This window comes from Capricornis sumatraensis, chromosome 3, assembly GCF_032405125.1.
Source record: "Capricornis sumatraensis isolate serow.1 chromosome 3, serow.2, whole genome shotgun sequence".
In the NCBI taxonomy this organism is placed as follows: Eukaryota; Metazoa; Chordata; class Mammalia; order Artiodactyla; family Bovidae; genus Capricornis; species Capricornis sumatraensis.
The window spans coordinates 25,132,548-25,149,067 of record NC_091071.1 but is presented as its reverse complement, the minus strand read 5'-3'; the positions used below and the strand labels follow the sequence as shown (position 1 = coordinate 25,149,067).

At 41.5% G+C, this 16,520-nt stretch overlaps 1 protein-coding gene across 3 annotated transcripts in view; it reads left to right on the top strand.

Moving 5' to 3' along the window:
• The first annotated feature begins 11,496 nt into the window (after positions 1-11,496).
• TMC5 (transmembrane channel like 5) overlaps positions 11,497-16,520 on the top strand; it is a 54,449-nt gene continuing 49,425 nt past the window's right edge. For all 3 annotated transcript variants that reach the window (XM_068968727.1, XM_068968728.1, XM_068968726.1), the window contains exons 1-2: positions 11,497-12,254; positions 15,654-15,814. In XM_068968727.1, the coding sequence (XP_068824828.1) occupies positions 11,497-12,254; positions 15,654-15,814 (919 nt within the window). The remainder of the gene's footprint in view (positions 12,255-15,653; positions 15,815-16,520) is intronic.

Here is a 16,520-nt window from a genome sequence, read left to right as displayed (position 1 = left end):
GAAGGACTGATGCTGAAGCTGAAGCTCCAGTATTTTGGCCACCTGATGCAAAGAGCTGACTCTCTGGAAAAGACCCTGAAGCTGGGCAAGACTGAGGGGAAGAGGAAAAAGGGGGTGACAGAGGATGAGGTGGTTGGATGGCATCGCTGACTAATGGACTTGAGTTGGAGCAAATTCAGGGAGATAGTAAAGGACAGGGAAGCCTGGTGTGCTGTAGTTCATGGGGTCGCAAAGAGTTGGACGCGACTTAGTGTGAACAACAACAAAACGAGACCATGTAGAGTCCCCCCGCCAAAACGAGTGAAGACTGAGCAAGCGTATGCCCCTGCTGCCTGGTTCCGAGCAGGCAGGTGCTATTATGTCTCAAAAGTATTGATGCATCCCTTCACTTCCTAATCATACAAAATGTCCACTTCTTCCTCTTTAATGAAAAGATCTCACCTCTGTTTCCCTTTCCTTTCCTTTTTTCCTGCAAATTTTTCTTTATCTCATGAACTTAGAGAGCTGGAAAAGCCCTTTTTTTAGATCTCCTGTGTTAATGTCAGTTTAACTCAGCCATTCTCAAACGCAGGGGTAAGGTGGGGAGGGGAACGGCCGATTTATTTCCCAGTGGAATTTAACAATGCCTGACAAGGTACCACAGACTGGGTGGCTTACCAGAAATGTATTGTCTCACAGTTCTGCAGGCTGAAAGTCTGAAATCAAGGTGTTGGGAGGGTAATGGTCCCTCCGATGCTTATAGTGGAAGGATCCTTGCTTGCCTCCTCTAACTTCTAGTAATCCTTGGCCTGAGGCAGGAGAACACCAATCTTCATGGCATCCTCCAAGTGTTTCTCCACACACCCCTCCCTGTGTGCATGGCCATGTCCAAAGTTCCCCTGCTAACAAGGACAACAGTCATACCGGACCTTAATGACCTCATTCTAGTTTGATTACCTGTTAGATCTTGTGTCCTAATAAGGTCACAAACTGGGATACCAAAGGTTAAGTACTTCTGTATATCTTTTACTGGGGACATAATTCAACCCCTAACAGTGGTCAACATATAAACAATATGAAGTGGAAAATCACCAACCAAATTCAGAATCGTGCTGGCTTCTGGACAGAGAAAGGGGGAGGGGGAGAGTGGTGGAAAACTGGGTTGAGGGGAAGCTTGAGAGCTTCCATTTTACCATCATGCTTTATTTCCTTGAGAAAATAAGCACAAATCTGGAATTAACATGAAAAAGATCAGTGTTTGGTAGTATTTATTCTTTTGTTCTCTACACTTGATTGTTGTCCATTTTTAAAAAGTCTTCAGTTCAGTTCAGTCACTCAGTCATGTCTCTTTGCGACCCCATGAATCGCAGCACACCAGGCCTCCCTGTCCATCACCAACCCCCGGAGTATACTCTAACTCACATCCATCTGGTAGGTGATGCCATCCGGCCATCTCATCCTCTGTCGTCCCCTTCTCCTCCTGCCCCCAATCCCTCCCAGCATCAGAGTCTTTTCCAATGAGTCAACTCTTCGCATGAGGTGGCCAAAGTACTGGAGTTTCAGCTTCAGCATCATTCCTTCCAAAGAACACCCAGGGCTGATCTCCTTTAGAATGGACTGGTTGGATCTCCTTGCAGTCCAAGGGACTCTCAGGAGTTTTCTCCAACACCGCAGTTCAAAAGCATCAATTCTTCGGTGCTCAGCTTTCTTCACAGTCGAACTCTCACATCCATACATGACCACTGGAAAAACCATAGCTTTGACTAGACGGACCTTTGTTGGCAAAGTAATGTCTCTGCTTTTCAATTAAAAGTCTTAAGAGGAAAGAAAATAAGAAGGCATTGAACTAGCATGTCCCTCCTTCACACGCACCGGTAAGGGGTGTGGTGTGACACCATCTCTTGTAGAAGTCAAAGTCCTCTGTCATCTGATTTTCAGGATGTATAGCCTTCAATCAGTAGCAGGGAATTTTCAGACTTCAGACTCATGTTAAGGACTACAACCTTCTGGAAATTGTCCTGGATCCAGCTTCTATCAACAGCCAGTGGGAGAGAAAACACACATCCATCCGACCCTGTAGTTCCAACGTCATCTGCATGCCAAGTCGGTGTGTGTGAAGTTTGCATTCGTTTGGGACAAAGTGAGAAAAACGAGGATAGAGATGTAAGTTTTTAAGAAGGTTAATCTATTCAATTAAATGGACTGTTCTTCCTTTTAAGATTGGGATTTTTTCCTTTTAAAAACTGTCTATAAAATGTTTTATGAAATAACAGTGATAGTAGGTCATGGTTGCTGTTGTTGTTTTTAGTGTCTTTAGTTAGTAGAATAAAATGTAACACCACCCCCCCCACCCCAAAAAAAGAAAAACCTGAAAAATACGGTTGATTTAAATCAAAATGATGGTGGCTCTTTGGAACTAATTAAGAATTTCTACAGACTCACTTTAATAACTTTGACTGTGGATCTTAAATTTATATGTGTTTTATACCATTTATAAGCATGTCAGTTTCATTTAGGTTGAAAGGTTGTCTTGTGTGGAAACAACAAAGTTCACCCCATCAGAAGATAGAACATTGAGCTGAAATGAGAATTTGTGGCCTCATTTTGCCCCTTATAGGGTGATGTCCTGTGTTTGATGGTGGTCAAGTTAGCTTTTACAAGGCTCTGTCCTCTCTTCCCTTGTCTTTCGGCTAATAACTGGCCTTGATTAGCAAAATTAACCTTTGTGCAGTTTACGACTGCCTCGTGATTCTAGCATGGGGTTGGGCAGGAGACGGGAAAAGGAGATTAGAGAGAAGAGCCATACAAAGCTGGCTGTTTTCTGCCGGAACATGGAGAGCTAGAGCGTTCTGTTTAGCTCCACAATATTCCATTATGCAGGTGTGCTGTCGCTGATTTGATCCATCCCTTGTTGATGGGTTTTTGGATTGTTTCCATTTTTTCTCATTACACATAAAGCTTGGCCTTAATGACTCCATGTCACTGTTTTGTGAGGTCATTTTGGTGACTGCAGAACAAAGATCCTGGGTGACTTGCTGTGGCTTATGCTGGTTTAAGTCTGGGAAATATAAGAGGCAGTAGAGATCCAGATAAATAGCCTGTCTGTGACCTTTTCAAGATTCTAGGATGTAGTTTATCCCTTGAACATTATTGGACTAGCCAAATGCAAGGTGGTTATGATCACCCATTCAAACCAGGAGACTTGCAAGATCAGATAGGGAGCCTGCAATTAACAGATTCAAAAGACCTATAATCGTGTGGGAATGTGACTGAAAACCAGTGAAACAGTGAAGTAGGAAAACCTAAATGGATGTCGAAAGGAGGACTCAGAATAGACGATTCAATGGCCTTTATTGGGAAGATACTAGAGCAAAAAAATTTAGAGGCAAAAGAATATATGATATACTCTATAAAATCTAAAACCCATATTTTATAAAATGCAGTATAACAATTAAAATTGTACATCTGTAACTTATATAATATTGTACAGCAACTATATTTCAATAAAAAGGAAAATATATATGTATTTGAGCTTCTTCCAAGGCACAAAGAGAAATTTTTCCTTGGAAAGGACAGGATATTTGTACCTCTAATACTTAGTAGGAAACTATGAGTAAATTTCTCAGAAGACCACTCCCATTTAGTTTCCCTGTCAGCTCAACACTATTTCCTTGTAGTCATTTCCTCCTCTCTCTTTTCTTTCAGTCATTTTCTGTGGCTTATCTCTTTGCTTACTTAGGGTCTTGTCCCACTAGGTGGTAGTGATTAGAGCACATTTGTGCCTGGTCTGTGAAAAAGACAAGTGCACTGTGCAAACTCCTGTCAAATGACGTCAGTAGAACAGAGAATTGTAACAGCAGATTGAAACTCATTGGCTGATCACATATAGTGTCTATCTATCCATATTTGTGTTATATGAATATATTCATGAGCTTATATATTCATAAATACGTTATGAATACATATATTAAATGTGTGTGTTGTATGAATAGGTATGTTCATACAATACATATTCATAAACACATAGAGATAAACAGGTAAATAAATAAATGATTGATAGATAAGTAGACAGATGTTATATGTGATCAGCCAACAGTTCATTCATTCATGAATATATTCACAAATATATATATTCATATAATACACAAAGATATATTTGTCAAAGATTCTAAATGATCTTGTATTGTCAGGCTAGGCTAGACTCTGCTGCATTAAGAAACAAACTCAAAATCTCAATGGCTTAACTCCAGGAAGTTTATTTCTTGCCCATGAAATGCTATTACGGATTATTGGGGGTGGGTTGTGCCCCATTTAGTCACGTGGTCTTTGGGTGAAGAACGGGTCTCCATCTGAAATGTCACTGGCTGCCATGGCAGGGGAAAGGCACTAGAAGGTTGTGTTTTTGACTCTTAAATTCTTTTGCTTTGAAGCAACACGTGCTCACAGCCCACTGGCCAAAAATAGCCCAATGCCACTGCCTTTATGGAAGGGAGTTGCTCACCTTACAATGACCTGCAGGGACTCCAGAGCTCCCCCCAACACTCCCCACTCCCAGCCCCAACAGCTTGTCCTGGAGTTGCTGGAGGGTCTGAGCTCTTTGCTGGTGACCCTGAGCTATATTATGGGGTCAACTGATCCCTTTAGAAGGTCCTCGAGACGCATTTTTTTTTTTCAGAAATTCATCTTGAGGAGAAGCACTGACTTCTTGAAAAACTGATATACTTCCTTTTTTTCACAAGAAATGAGTATCACATAACTTGTATGATTGATTCTCTTTCAGTCTGAACTAAGAAGAAGCTCACACCAAAATTTAGTTCTCATTTACAGTCACTATGTCAAATGAGGAATATGGTAGAATTTCTTTTCCTTCTACTTTGTTATAAAAGATTTCTATGGAGAAGGAAATGGCAACCCACTCCGGTGTTCTTGCCTGGAGAATCCCAGGGACGGGGGAGCCTGGTGGGCTGCTATCTGTGGGGTCGCACAGAGTCGGACACGACTGAAGCGACTTAGCAGCAGCAGCAGCATGCCTTGCTGGGGTGGCTGCTTTAGTGAGTAATCTCTCTCAGTGTCCTGGGGGACTTGTGGTGTAAACTAAGCTTTTTCATGTACAAAACAGCCAGCCCCAGGGATGTTATTTGGGTTTAAGGACTGAAATCGTGTTCACTACTGCTTGTTAAATCAGTGGTTTCTTTTATCAACTCCTAAAGGTGCATCTGGAAAGCACAGCGACAACATGATGGCCAGATACAAAATCCTTGACATTCGCGTAACTTTTTTCTAGTACAGATTTTAAATTACTGCCAATTTCAAGTGTTCTTAAAGAACAAAAGAATGGTAATAAATATTTCAAGCATTTGGAAAATCATAATGAAACTTGTATTACCTTTGTATTTTTGATAAAAATTCAAAATAAACTTCTAAATATCTTTTGATATAGAAAAAAAAAGATTTCTATTTTTTAAAATTATGTCCTAGTTGACTGCCTGATTTTTTAAAAAATTGATGTATAAGTTGCTTTACAACATTGTATTGGTTTCTATATATGAATTCACACACACACACACACACACACACACACACACACCAGTTCAGTTCAGTCGCTCAGTCATGTCCAACTCTTTGTGACCCCATGGACTGCAACACACCAGGCCTCCCTGTCCATCACCAACTCCTGGAGTTTACTCAAACTCATGTCCATTGAGTCAGTGATGCCATCCAACCATCTCATCCTCTGTCGGCCCCTTCTCCTCCTGCCCTCAATTTCTCCCAGCATCAGGGTCTCTTCAAATGAGTCAGTTCTTTGTATCAGGTGGCCAAAGTATTAGAGTTTCAGCTTCAACATCAGTCCTTCCAATGAAAACCCAGGACTGATCTCCTTTAGGATGAACTGGTTGGATGTCCTTACAGTCCAAGAGACTCTCAAGAGTCTTCTCCAACACCACAGCTCAAAAGCATCAATACTTTGGTGCTCAGCTTTCTTTATAGTCCAACTGTCACATCCATACATGACCACTGGAAAAACCATAGCCTTGACTAGATGGACCTTTGCTGGAAAAGTAATGTCTCTGGTTTTTAATATGCTGTCTAGGTTGGTCTCACACACACACACACACACATATTCTTTTTCAGATTCTTTTCAACTATATGTAGCCTATACATGCAGTGAATAAAGTGGAGTTGCTCAGTCGTGTCTGACTCTTTGCGACCCTATAGACTGTAGCCCACCAAGCTCCTCCGTCCATGGGATGTTCCAGGCAAGAATATTGGAGTGGGTTGCCATTTTCTTACCCAGGGGATCTTCCTGATCCAGGGATCAAACTAGGGTCTCTGGCATTGAAGGCAAACTCTTTTACCATCTGAGCCACCAGGGAATTCCATGTAACTTATTAGAAGATATTAACATAGTTCCCTGTGCTATACAGTAAGATCTTATCATTTATTTTATACATAGTATTTTGTATCTGCCAATCCCAACTCCTAGTTTATCCTTCCCCCATACCTTTCCCCTTTGGTAACCATAAATTTCTCTATATCTGTGGGTCTGTTTCTATTTTGCAAAGAAGTTCATTTGTATCATTTTTTTTTAGATTCCACATGTAAGTGACATCACACTTGTCTGTCTCTGTCTGACCTGCTTCACTTAGTATGATAATCTCTAGGTCCATCCATGTTGCTGCAAATGGAATGCCTGACTTTTGTTGTCCACCAAGGCTTCTTTCTCGTGAAAGCTGCCAGGGTTTTCACTACACATAAATCAAAATAGTGGTAAATAATATCTTCCATTCAGTGAATGTTTCCTTGATGCCAATTCTTTATGTGCCCCATATTGTTCACTCCTTCCAACTCTCTGAGGCATTGTTACTCAGTATTGGATAGATGAGCAAACAGGATCAAAGAGATTGAGTAAATCGATTTGCTCAAGTCCACACAGCTAGCAGATGGAAACTAAACCCGATGCCAAGCGCTTGATTCCTACCCGTTTCATTGCACAGCATCACATAGACAAGTCTCTTATGATTATGTAGTGGAAGTGACAAACAGACTCAACAGGTTAGATCTGATAGATAGAGTGCCTGAAGAACTATGGTCGGAGGTTCGTGACATTGTACAGGAGGCAGTAATCAAGACCATCCCCAAGAAAAAGAAACGCAAGAAGGCAAAATGCTTGAGCAGGCCTTACAAATAGCTGAGAAAAGAAGAGAAGTGAAAGGCAAAGGACAAAAGGAAAGATATACCTGTCTGAATGCAGAGTTCCAAAGAACAGCAAGGAAAGATAAGAAAGCCTTCCTCAGTAATCAATGCAAAGAAATAGAAGAAAACAATAGAATAGAAAGGACTAGAGATCTCTTCAAGAAAATTAGAGATACCAAGGGAACATTTCATGCAAAGATGGGCACAATAAGGGACAGGAATGGTGTTGACCTAACAGAAGCAGAAGATATTAAGAAGAGGTGGCAAGAATACACAGAATTGTACAAAAAAGATCTTCACAACCAAAATAACTATGATGGTGTGATCACTCACTTAGAGCCAGACATCTTGGAATGTGAAGTCAAGTGGGCCTTAGGAAGCATCACTAGGAACAAAGCTAGTGGAGGTGATGGAATTCCAGTTGAGCTATTTCAAATCCTAAAGGGTGATGCTGTGAAAGTGCTGCACTCAATATGCCAGCAAATTTGGAAAACTCAGCAGTGGCCACCAGACTGGAAAAGGTCAGTTTTCACTCCAGTCCCAAAGAAAGGCAATGCCAAAGAATGCTCAAACTACCACACAATTGTACTCATCTTACACGCTAGCAAAGTAATGCTTAAAATCGTTCAAGTGAGGCTTTAACAGTATGTAAACTGAGATCTTCCAGATATTTCTAAAGCTGAATTTAGAAAAGGCAGAAGAACCAGAGATCAAATTACCAACCTGCACTGGATAATTGAAAAAGCAAGAGAGTTCCAGCAAAACATCTACTTCTGCTTTATTGACTATGTCAAAGCCTTTGACTGCATGGATTACAACAAACTTGAAAATTCTTCAAGAGATGGGAATACCAGACCACCTGACCTGGTTCCTGAGAAATCTATAGGCAAGTCAAGAAGCCACTGTTAGAACTGGACATGGAACAATGGACTGGTTCTAAATTGGGAAAGGAGTGCATCAAGGCTGTATGTTGTCACCTTGCTTATTTAACTTATATGAAGAGTACATCATGAGAAATGCTGGGCTGGATGAAGCACAAGCTGGAATCAATATTGCCAGAAGAAGTATCAATAACCTCAGATATGCAGATAACACCACCCTTATGGCAGAAAGTGAAGAACTGAAGAATTTCTTGATGAAAGTGAAAGAGGAAAGTGAAAATGTTGGCTTAAAACTCAATTCAGAAAACTAAGATCATGGCATCCAGTCCCATCACTTCATGGCAAATAGGTGGGGAAACAGTGGAAACAGTGAGAGACTTTATTTTCTTGGGCTCCAAAATCACTGCAGATGGTGATTGCAGCCATGAAATTAAAAGACGCTTACTCCTTGGAAGGAAAGTTATGACCAACCTAGACAGCATATTAAAAAACAGAGATGTTACTTTGCCAACAAAGGTCCGTCTAGTCAAGGCTATGATTTTTCCTGTAGTCATGTATGGATGTGAGAGTTGGACCATAAGGAAAACTAGGCACCGAAGAATTGATGCTTTTGAGCTGTGGTGTTGGAGAAGACTCTTGAGAGTCCCCTGGACTGCAAGGAGATCCAACCAGTCCATCCTAAAGAAATCAGTCCTGAATACTCATAGGAAGGACTGATGCTGAAGCTGAAACTCCAATACTTTGGCCACCTGATGTGAAGAACCGACTCATTTGAAAAGACCCTGATGCTGGGAAAGACTGAAGACAGGAGGAGAAGGGGACGACAGAGGATGAGTTGTTTGGATGGAATCACCGACCCGATGGACATGAGTCTGAGCAAGCTCTGGGCATTGCTGATGGGCAGGGAGGCCGGGCTTGTTGCAGTTCATGGGGTCACAAAGAGTCTGACACGACTGAGCAACTGAACTGAACTGACATCAACAGATGATTCAATTCAGATAATGTGTCCTGTTGTCAGCTAGTTTTTGCTTTCATCCACTCAGATGTTCTGTGATGCATATGTGAGAAAACTGGTAATATTTGTGAGCTAGAGCCATTCATTTATTTTCAACTAGTATAATTAGAAGGAAATAGAAGGGGAAATAGGTTTCACCATATGGTTTCTGGTTTAGATCTTTCTCATTTTCTTTTTCTTTTTAAGAGTAAGAGGTTGTATATTTATAGAGAGGTACACAGTTCTTGCTATAGTCCATGAGGTTGCAAAGAGTTGGACACAACTGAGCAACCGAGCATGCACGCACCCACACAGTTCTTACGTGTCCTTGATGTGCACACACATGCCACCATGTAGCCACCACCCAGATCAAGAGGAGAACATTTCTAGAATCCCAGAGGCTCTCTCACTCATATTGTTTCCCATCTCCTCCCTTCCCCAAGGTAATCGCTATTCTGACTTCTAGCTCCATTATTTAGTTTGCCTGTTCTTGAACTTTGTATAAATATTATGCAATCTGTAGTCTTTTGTATCTGAATTTCAATCCTCATGGCCTCTGTGAGATGAATCCATGTCATTGCATGGCACAGAAGTTCAGTCTTTGTTACTGCTGTGGAGTGTCTCGTTGTATGAATATGCCACAATTTATTTACTTATTCTACTGTTAGCTTGTTTGCAATTTCTGGCTCTTATGTGAGAAAAGCATCTTATGAGCACTCTCATCACCTTTTGGTGGACATACTTTTTTCTCTTAGGCTGGTATTGTACCGGGATTTATTTTCTTAGATTTAGTAGGCACATTTAGTTTGCTAGATGTAATAGTAATAGCTAAGGTTTAGTAGGCCATGGAAACCCTAAACCTTAAATACATATTAATTTCATAAGTAAATGAGTTCATTTTCCATGTTATGAAAAATAAGTTGCCGTAAAGCCCAGCATTTAGCCTTTCTAGCACTCAGTTTGTGTGCATGTTTCTGTTTGTAAAATTCGTTGAAATTCTCTTTCATTTATGTATGACAAAAACCCAACCCCATTAATTGTAAGTCAAAAGGGGAATGTAATGACTCAAGCATCCAGTGGCTGGCTGCCTTCAGGCATGGCTGGATTCAGGTGCTTAAACAATGTCATAACATTTGATCCTTCTTTCTGTTTATCTCTTGTTTCTGTTCTCTTTGCTGTTGGCACTACTCTCAGGCAGGCCTCCTTCCCTGGTGACCTCTGGCAGCTTCAGGCTTATAACTTCCTAAGTCCCAAGTCCGACCAAAAGAGAGAGCTTCTCTTTTTCAACATTTCTGATAAAACTCCCAGAATTGAGTCTTACTGGCTCTGACTCAATCACTGTGGCCAAGAAGCAAACAATTCTGATTGGGTCACACATTTACACCTGGCTGACATGAATTGAGAGGGAAAATGTTACTACAAAAGAGAGAAGTAGATGCTGGACAGGGACACAAATAATGAAAAACTTTCTGCTATGCTGAAAAGGTTGTAGATGACAGTGGCAGAAGGTTAATTCTTTAGCTCTGATTGCTCAACAAAAAGTCTAACCCTTTTTGTTTTTATATAGAGATAAATCTGTAAACATTGGCTGAACTTTAAAAGTGGTCTACTTGCTTCTTTCAAAAGCATCACCATTTATCTAATCATGCTGGCTCAAACTGTGGAGTTTATTTCTGACTTTTCTTTTGCTTAGCTCTCACCCTTCCTGTATCAGGTCAACCCACAAATCCTATTAATTCTTTCTTTAAATTTTCTCCCCTCCTTGTATTGGAGTTTCAGTTTCAGCATCAGTCTTTCCAATGAATATTCAGGGTTGATTTCCTTTAGGATTGGCTGACTTGACCTCCTTACAGTCCAAGGGACTATCAAGGGTCTTCTCCAGCACCACAATTTGAAAGCATCAATTCTTTAGCACTCAGGTTTCACATCCATACATGACTACTGGAAAAAAACCATAGCTTTGACTAGACGGACCTTTGTCAGCCAAGTTATGTCTCTGCTTTTTAATACGCTGTCTAGATTTGTCATAGCTTTCCTTCCAAGGAGCAAGCATCTTTTGATTTCATGGCTGCAGTCACCACCCACAGATGGCCCAGATGGAACCCCATCATTTCCACATTCCAGTCCACGGAAGTGGGAAGACTGAGAAAGGGAGGAATACCCCTTCTCTTTAACAGCACAGCCCAGAAATAGTATGTACCACTTCTGCCCACATCTCATTGCCTACTCTCATGGCTGCACCTAGAGGCACAGGAGGCTGGGAGATATAGTCTCTATTTTGGACAGTTGTGTACCTAACTAGGAAGGGGAAAAGAACAGATACTGCAAGGTAACCATCAATTATTGCAGGGAAGAAAGGGAAAAAAATCTGACGTTTTCTTCCTTTTGTTTTTCAGATAAAGAGATTGCTGAATAACTGCAGATGCATTTTAATGCTCCAAAGTAAACATGTCTGCCTACAGGAATAGCGCTTATGAGGAAGACCCAGATTACCCTGACTATTCTGGGTTTCGAAACCATACTCAGGGGTATTTGAAAACTCCAGGTCCTCTGAACAACTCAGATGAACCCAGCACCAGGAGCAGCCCATACCCAGCAGAGTCCAGAACAAGTCGAGACTATCTTGGGTCTCTAGCAGAACCAGATTATCCTGGATCTCAGAGTAATCCAGACTACGCTGGCACCAGGAGCCATCCATACTCTGCAGGGACAGACTATCCCAAGCCTTTGGCAGAACCAGAGTATATTGGATCTCAGAGGAATCCATACCAGCCAGGCTCATCTGGAGAGCCAGACTACTCTCAGTCTCAACGAAATCCTGATTTTCCTGGTTCCGAAGGCAGTGGAAACTACACAGGCTCCAGAATAAATCAAGATTATCTCGACTCCGTGGGAGAACCAGACTACCCTGGAGCTGAGGAAAACTTGAACTCTTCTGGCCCCAGAGCCAGTTCAAACCATCCAGGCTCCAGAAGGAATCTGGAACATGCTAGCCCCAGAGTCAAGGCATACATAGACTCTCTGGGAGAGCCTGATTATCCAGGTGCTGAAAGTCAATCTAACCATCCACACTTTTTTGGAGAACCAGACTATCCGGGTGCTGAGGACTATCGGAACTCTCCAGACTTTTGGGGAGAGCCTGATTACCCAGGTGCTGAGAATGGTCATGATTATGGCTCTTCAGAGGACCCAGAAATGGCCAGGCAGTAAGTGCTGGAATCTCCCTCCAGTGGGGATGGGAGATGAAGTTTAGATCATTAAGTCAATTGATGTTTAACTTAATTGGGATAAGGACACATATGATGACGATTTCCATGACCTGGATTTATGGTGAAACTTTCACCCCTACCTGTATACCTCATTGGGCCTTGGATTCTTAGCCTGAGGCTTCATGCTCTTAACTGATAATCTTTCATCACTTCTTGCTTGAATAACATCCTTCCCAGTCTCGTATCTCTTCCTGCCTAGTCCCTGCAAGACCTTTAGATCTCACTGTTTTGACCCTGCTACTTCGCCAATGAGATTAGGGTTAAGGTGATAATTATGAACCCAAACCTTTTAACCAGAACTATATCAACAGGAATGCACTTTAATCAAGAAAATCTTTTGAAAAATCTAACACCATGGAATCCATTTAACTCAATTATTTTTATACAAGGTGATTGAGCCACTTCTGACTTTTTCCACTTTCATCTTTATTTTGCTGAAATTATTGCCAGAATTGACCACTTTCCATGTGTAGAGCAGATCTGGCTCATTGATCTTCTCCATTGCTGTTGTTTTCATCAAGTTGTATTGATTATAGTTTTTGCCATTGTTAGGAATTCCTCTAAGGAGGTTTCTTTAAGTCTAATTTTTCCTGATTCAGATTCTGTAGATCCAAATTTTGTCAAGAAGGTTTTAATCTTCCATCAGTTTTAGTCATTGACAAATTTTATTAGATACAGTTTGGGTCATTAACAGTGTTAACCTTGGGTGACAGTTCTACCAAATCTAATGTTTCCTGCATTAAGTTTCTCAATGTTTATGTTGCCAACAGCATGTGATTATTTATTAATTTTTCAGGCTATTTTTAACAAGTAACAAATTTACTATGTGAAATTCTAACCAATGTGAGTTTTATTTTGTATGTACTATTTCTACTAGTAATATTTATGCATTCAGCATAAATCCTTCAGGATAGGCTTCAACGGTATGTGAACCGAGAGCTTCCAGATGTACAAGCTGGATTTAGAAAAGGCAGAAGAACCAGAGATCAAATTGCCAACATCTGTTGAATCATAGAAAAAGCAAGAGAATTCCAGAAACATCTACTTCTGCTTCATTGACTATGCTAAATCCTTTGACTGTGTGGCTCACCGTACAGTGTGGAAAATTCTTAAAGAGATGGGAATACCAGACTACCTTCTCCTGAGAAACCTGTATGCAGGTCAAGAAGCAACAGTTAGAACTGGACATGGAACAAGGGACTGGTTCCAAATCAGGAAAGGAGTATGTCAAGGCTGTATATTGGCACCCTGCTTATTTAACTTATATGCAGAGTACATCATGGGAAATGCTGGGCTGGATGAAGCACAAGCTGGAATCAAGAATGCCAGGAGAAATATCAACAACGTCAGGTATGCAGATGACACCACCCTTATGGCAGAAAGCGAAGAGGAACTAATGAGCCTCTCGATGAAGAGGCCCAAAAACCAAAACATTAAAAAAAAAACCAGAAGCAATATTGTAACAAATTCAATAATTACTTTAAAAGATAATCAACATTCAAAAAACTAAGATCATCGCATCTGGTCCCATCACTTCCTGGCAAATAGAAGGGGGAAAAGTGAAAATAGTGACAGATTTTATTTTCTTGGACTCCAAAATTACTGCGGATTGTGGCTGCAGCTACGAAATTAAAAGACGCTTGCTCCTTGAAAGGAAAGCTATGACAAACCAAGACAGAATATTAAAAAGCAGAGACATTTCTTTGCTGACAGAAGTCCATCTAGTCAAAGCTATGGTTTTTCCAGTAGTCATGTATGGATGTGAGAGTTGGACCATAAAGAAGGATGAGCGCCAAAGAATTGATGCTTTTGAATTGTGGTATTGGAGAAGACTCATGAGAGTCCCTTCGACTGCAGGGAGATCTAAGCAGTCAATCCTAAAGAAAATCAGCCCTAAATATTCATTGGAAGAACTGATGCTGAAGCTGAAGCGCCAGTACTTTGGCCACCTGATGTGAAGAGCCGAGTCATTGGAAAAGACCCGTATGCTGGGATAGATTGAGGACAAGAGGAGAAGGGGTGATAGTGGATGAGATGGTTGGATGGCATCACTGTCTCAATGGACGTGAATCTGAGCAAACTCTGGGAGATAATAAAGGATAGGAAAGCCTGGAATGCTGCAGTCCATAGGGTTCCAAACAGTTAGACATGACTTAGTGACTGAAAAACAAGAACAAAAATTTGGGATTTGGGTGTGTAGTGGGATCAAATGTCTTCAGAACCTAAATAGGAGGGTTAAAAGGACTAGGTCAAAATGTCCTCTTGGTCTTATCCCCCAATGCCTGGTTCATCATTGAAAATATGCCTTTGACCTGTCACTCCCTTGTTTATTATCTTCCATGGTTCTCCATAACCTTTGGGAGAAAGACTCTGCCACTTCACTTATGGTACCTTAAGAATGAGGATGTGCTGCGCTAACGTAAGATGCCAGCCAAAGCCCCGGCTGACGGGCCTCCTCCCACTTCTGCTATCCCCTCCCTGTCGTTGTTGTTTAGTTGCTAAGTCATGTCCGACTCTTTTGCGACCCCATGGACTCTAGCCTGCCAGGCTCCTCTGTCCATAGGATTTCCCAGGCAAGAATACTGGAGTGGGTTGCCATTTCTTGTCCAGGGAATCTCCCCAACCCAGGGATCGAACCCACATCTCCTGCACTGGTAGGTGAGTTCTTTACCACTGAGCCACCTGGAAAGCCCATCTTCTCCCTACATCTGCCCTATACTGTAGGTCAGTGGTTCTTAACCTTGGCTGATGCTCATAATTACCTAACTACCCGGGGGGCCTTAAAAATCCTGGGCCCAACTTTCAAAGCTTCTATTTAGTTGTTTGGGGTGAGGCCTGGGAATTGATATATACATAAAATTGAGAATCTTTGCTCCAGTTAATTGCCCTTCATAGCATTCCTTTTATCTATTCAACACTTTCTGGTCTCACAGGTTTACTTTTGCTATTCTTCATCTTTGGATGCCCTTCTCTTAACTCTTTATGTATGGATTTGTCCTTCCAATTTGAGGGCAGATGTTTGTTTTCCATGTAGATTTCCCTTCAAACTCTCAGCCCAAATTTTCTCTTTCCTGTGAACTCATTGGACCTGTCTTCTTATATTCACCAGTTACTACTTGTATTATAATTGCTTATGATTGTGTTTAAGAAGCTTGACCAGACTGTATGGAGAGCTCCTTGAGGGCCAACAACCCATGTCTTTGTCTTTGTGTTCTCTCCCCCTTGCCCATGCATGGTTGGCATTCAGTGGAATGAATGGATGGGTGGATGGATGGATGGATGACTGTCCTTACTGTACTACCAGATGAATACTGATTCATCATTTTGGGATTGCAGAATGCTCAGCAGAACATCTTCAGTCCAGCCCCCGTTTCACCATGAGGGTGTCAGCCCCTTGGGCACTCTTGGGAGAGAAGATGTTGATTATCCTGAAAGCATTGAAATGCAATCTGTGGAGATGGCAAACCCATATCCAGGTGCTCCTGGCAATGGCTATGGTAAGTATTTGTTAAGAAGAGGATCATTTCCTGGGAAGAAAATAAAATTCAGTGGGCTTGGGACCAGTCATTAAAGATCAGTGAGGGAAGTGGTTTACCCCTCCTTCTTCAAACACCCACTTTACAAGGGCTGAACCCTGAGGGTGTAGAGAAGAGAAGCAGTGTCATCATTTATCTGAGCACGCTGGGCAGGAGTGGTGCCCGTGTGTGGAGGCTGATGGTCAGGTTCAAGCCCATGGTGGTTATGTGAGAAAGATGGTCTTACTGTGGCCAGATCCTCAGAGTTTTCTAGAGAAGCCAGAAATCTGGGTTTTTACATGTTCCAAAATAACTTTTAAAATAAATGAATAAAATCCCTGTGCTGAGCAAACAAAACAATTGATAGACTAGATTCAGTTTGCGTGGCTGCCAGTGGCCAGCTTTAGTTGAGCACCTCCTAAAGGTGTTCAGATGGTCAGCATTTTTATTTTGGGAACCTGCTAGGGATACGGAGAGTTAGAAGCAGCTCTGTCCTCATGCTACTTAAAGCCTAGGTGAGGAGGTGCCAAGAGCATTTGAAGACTAAAGAAAATGAGCAAACAGATGGATAACATGGGAAAAATCATATCATTCTCAGAATCTGCTGTGTGTAAAGGTTTAGCTCTGGGAGGTAAAGAAGACTCTACCAGTTCTCATCTTCTGAGAGAAAAAAAAAAGGGGGACTTTT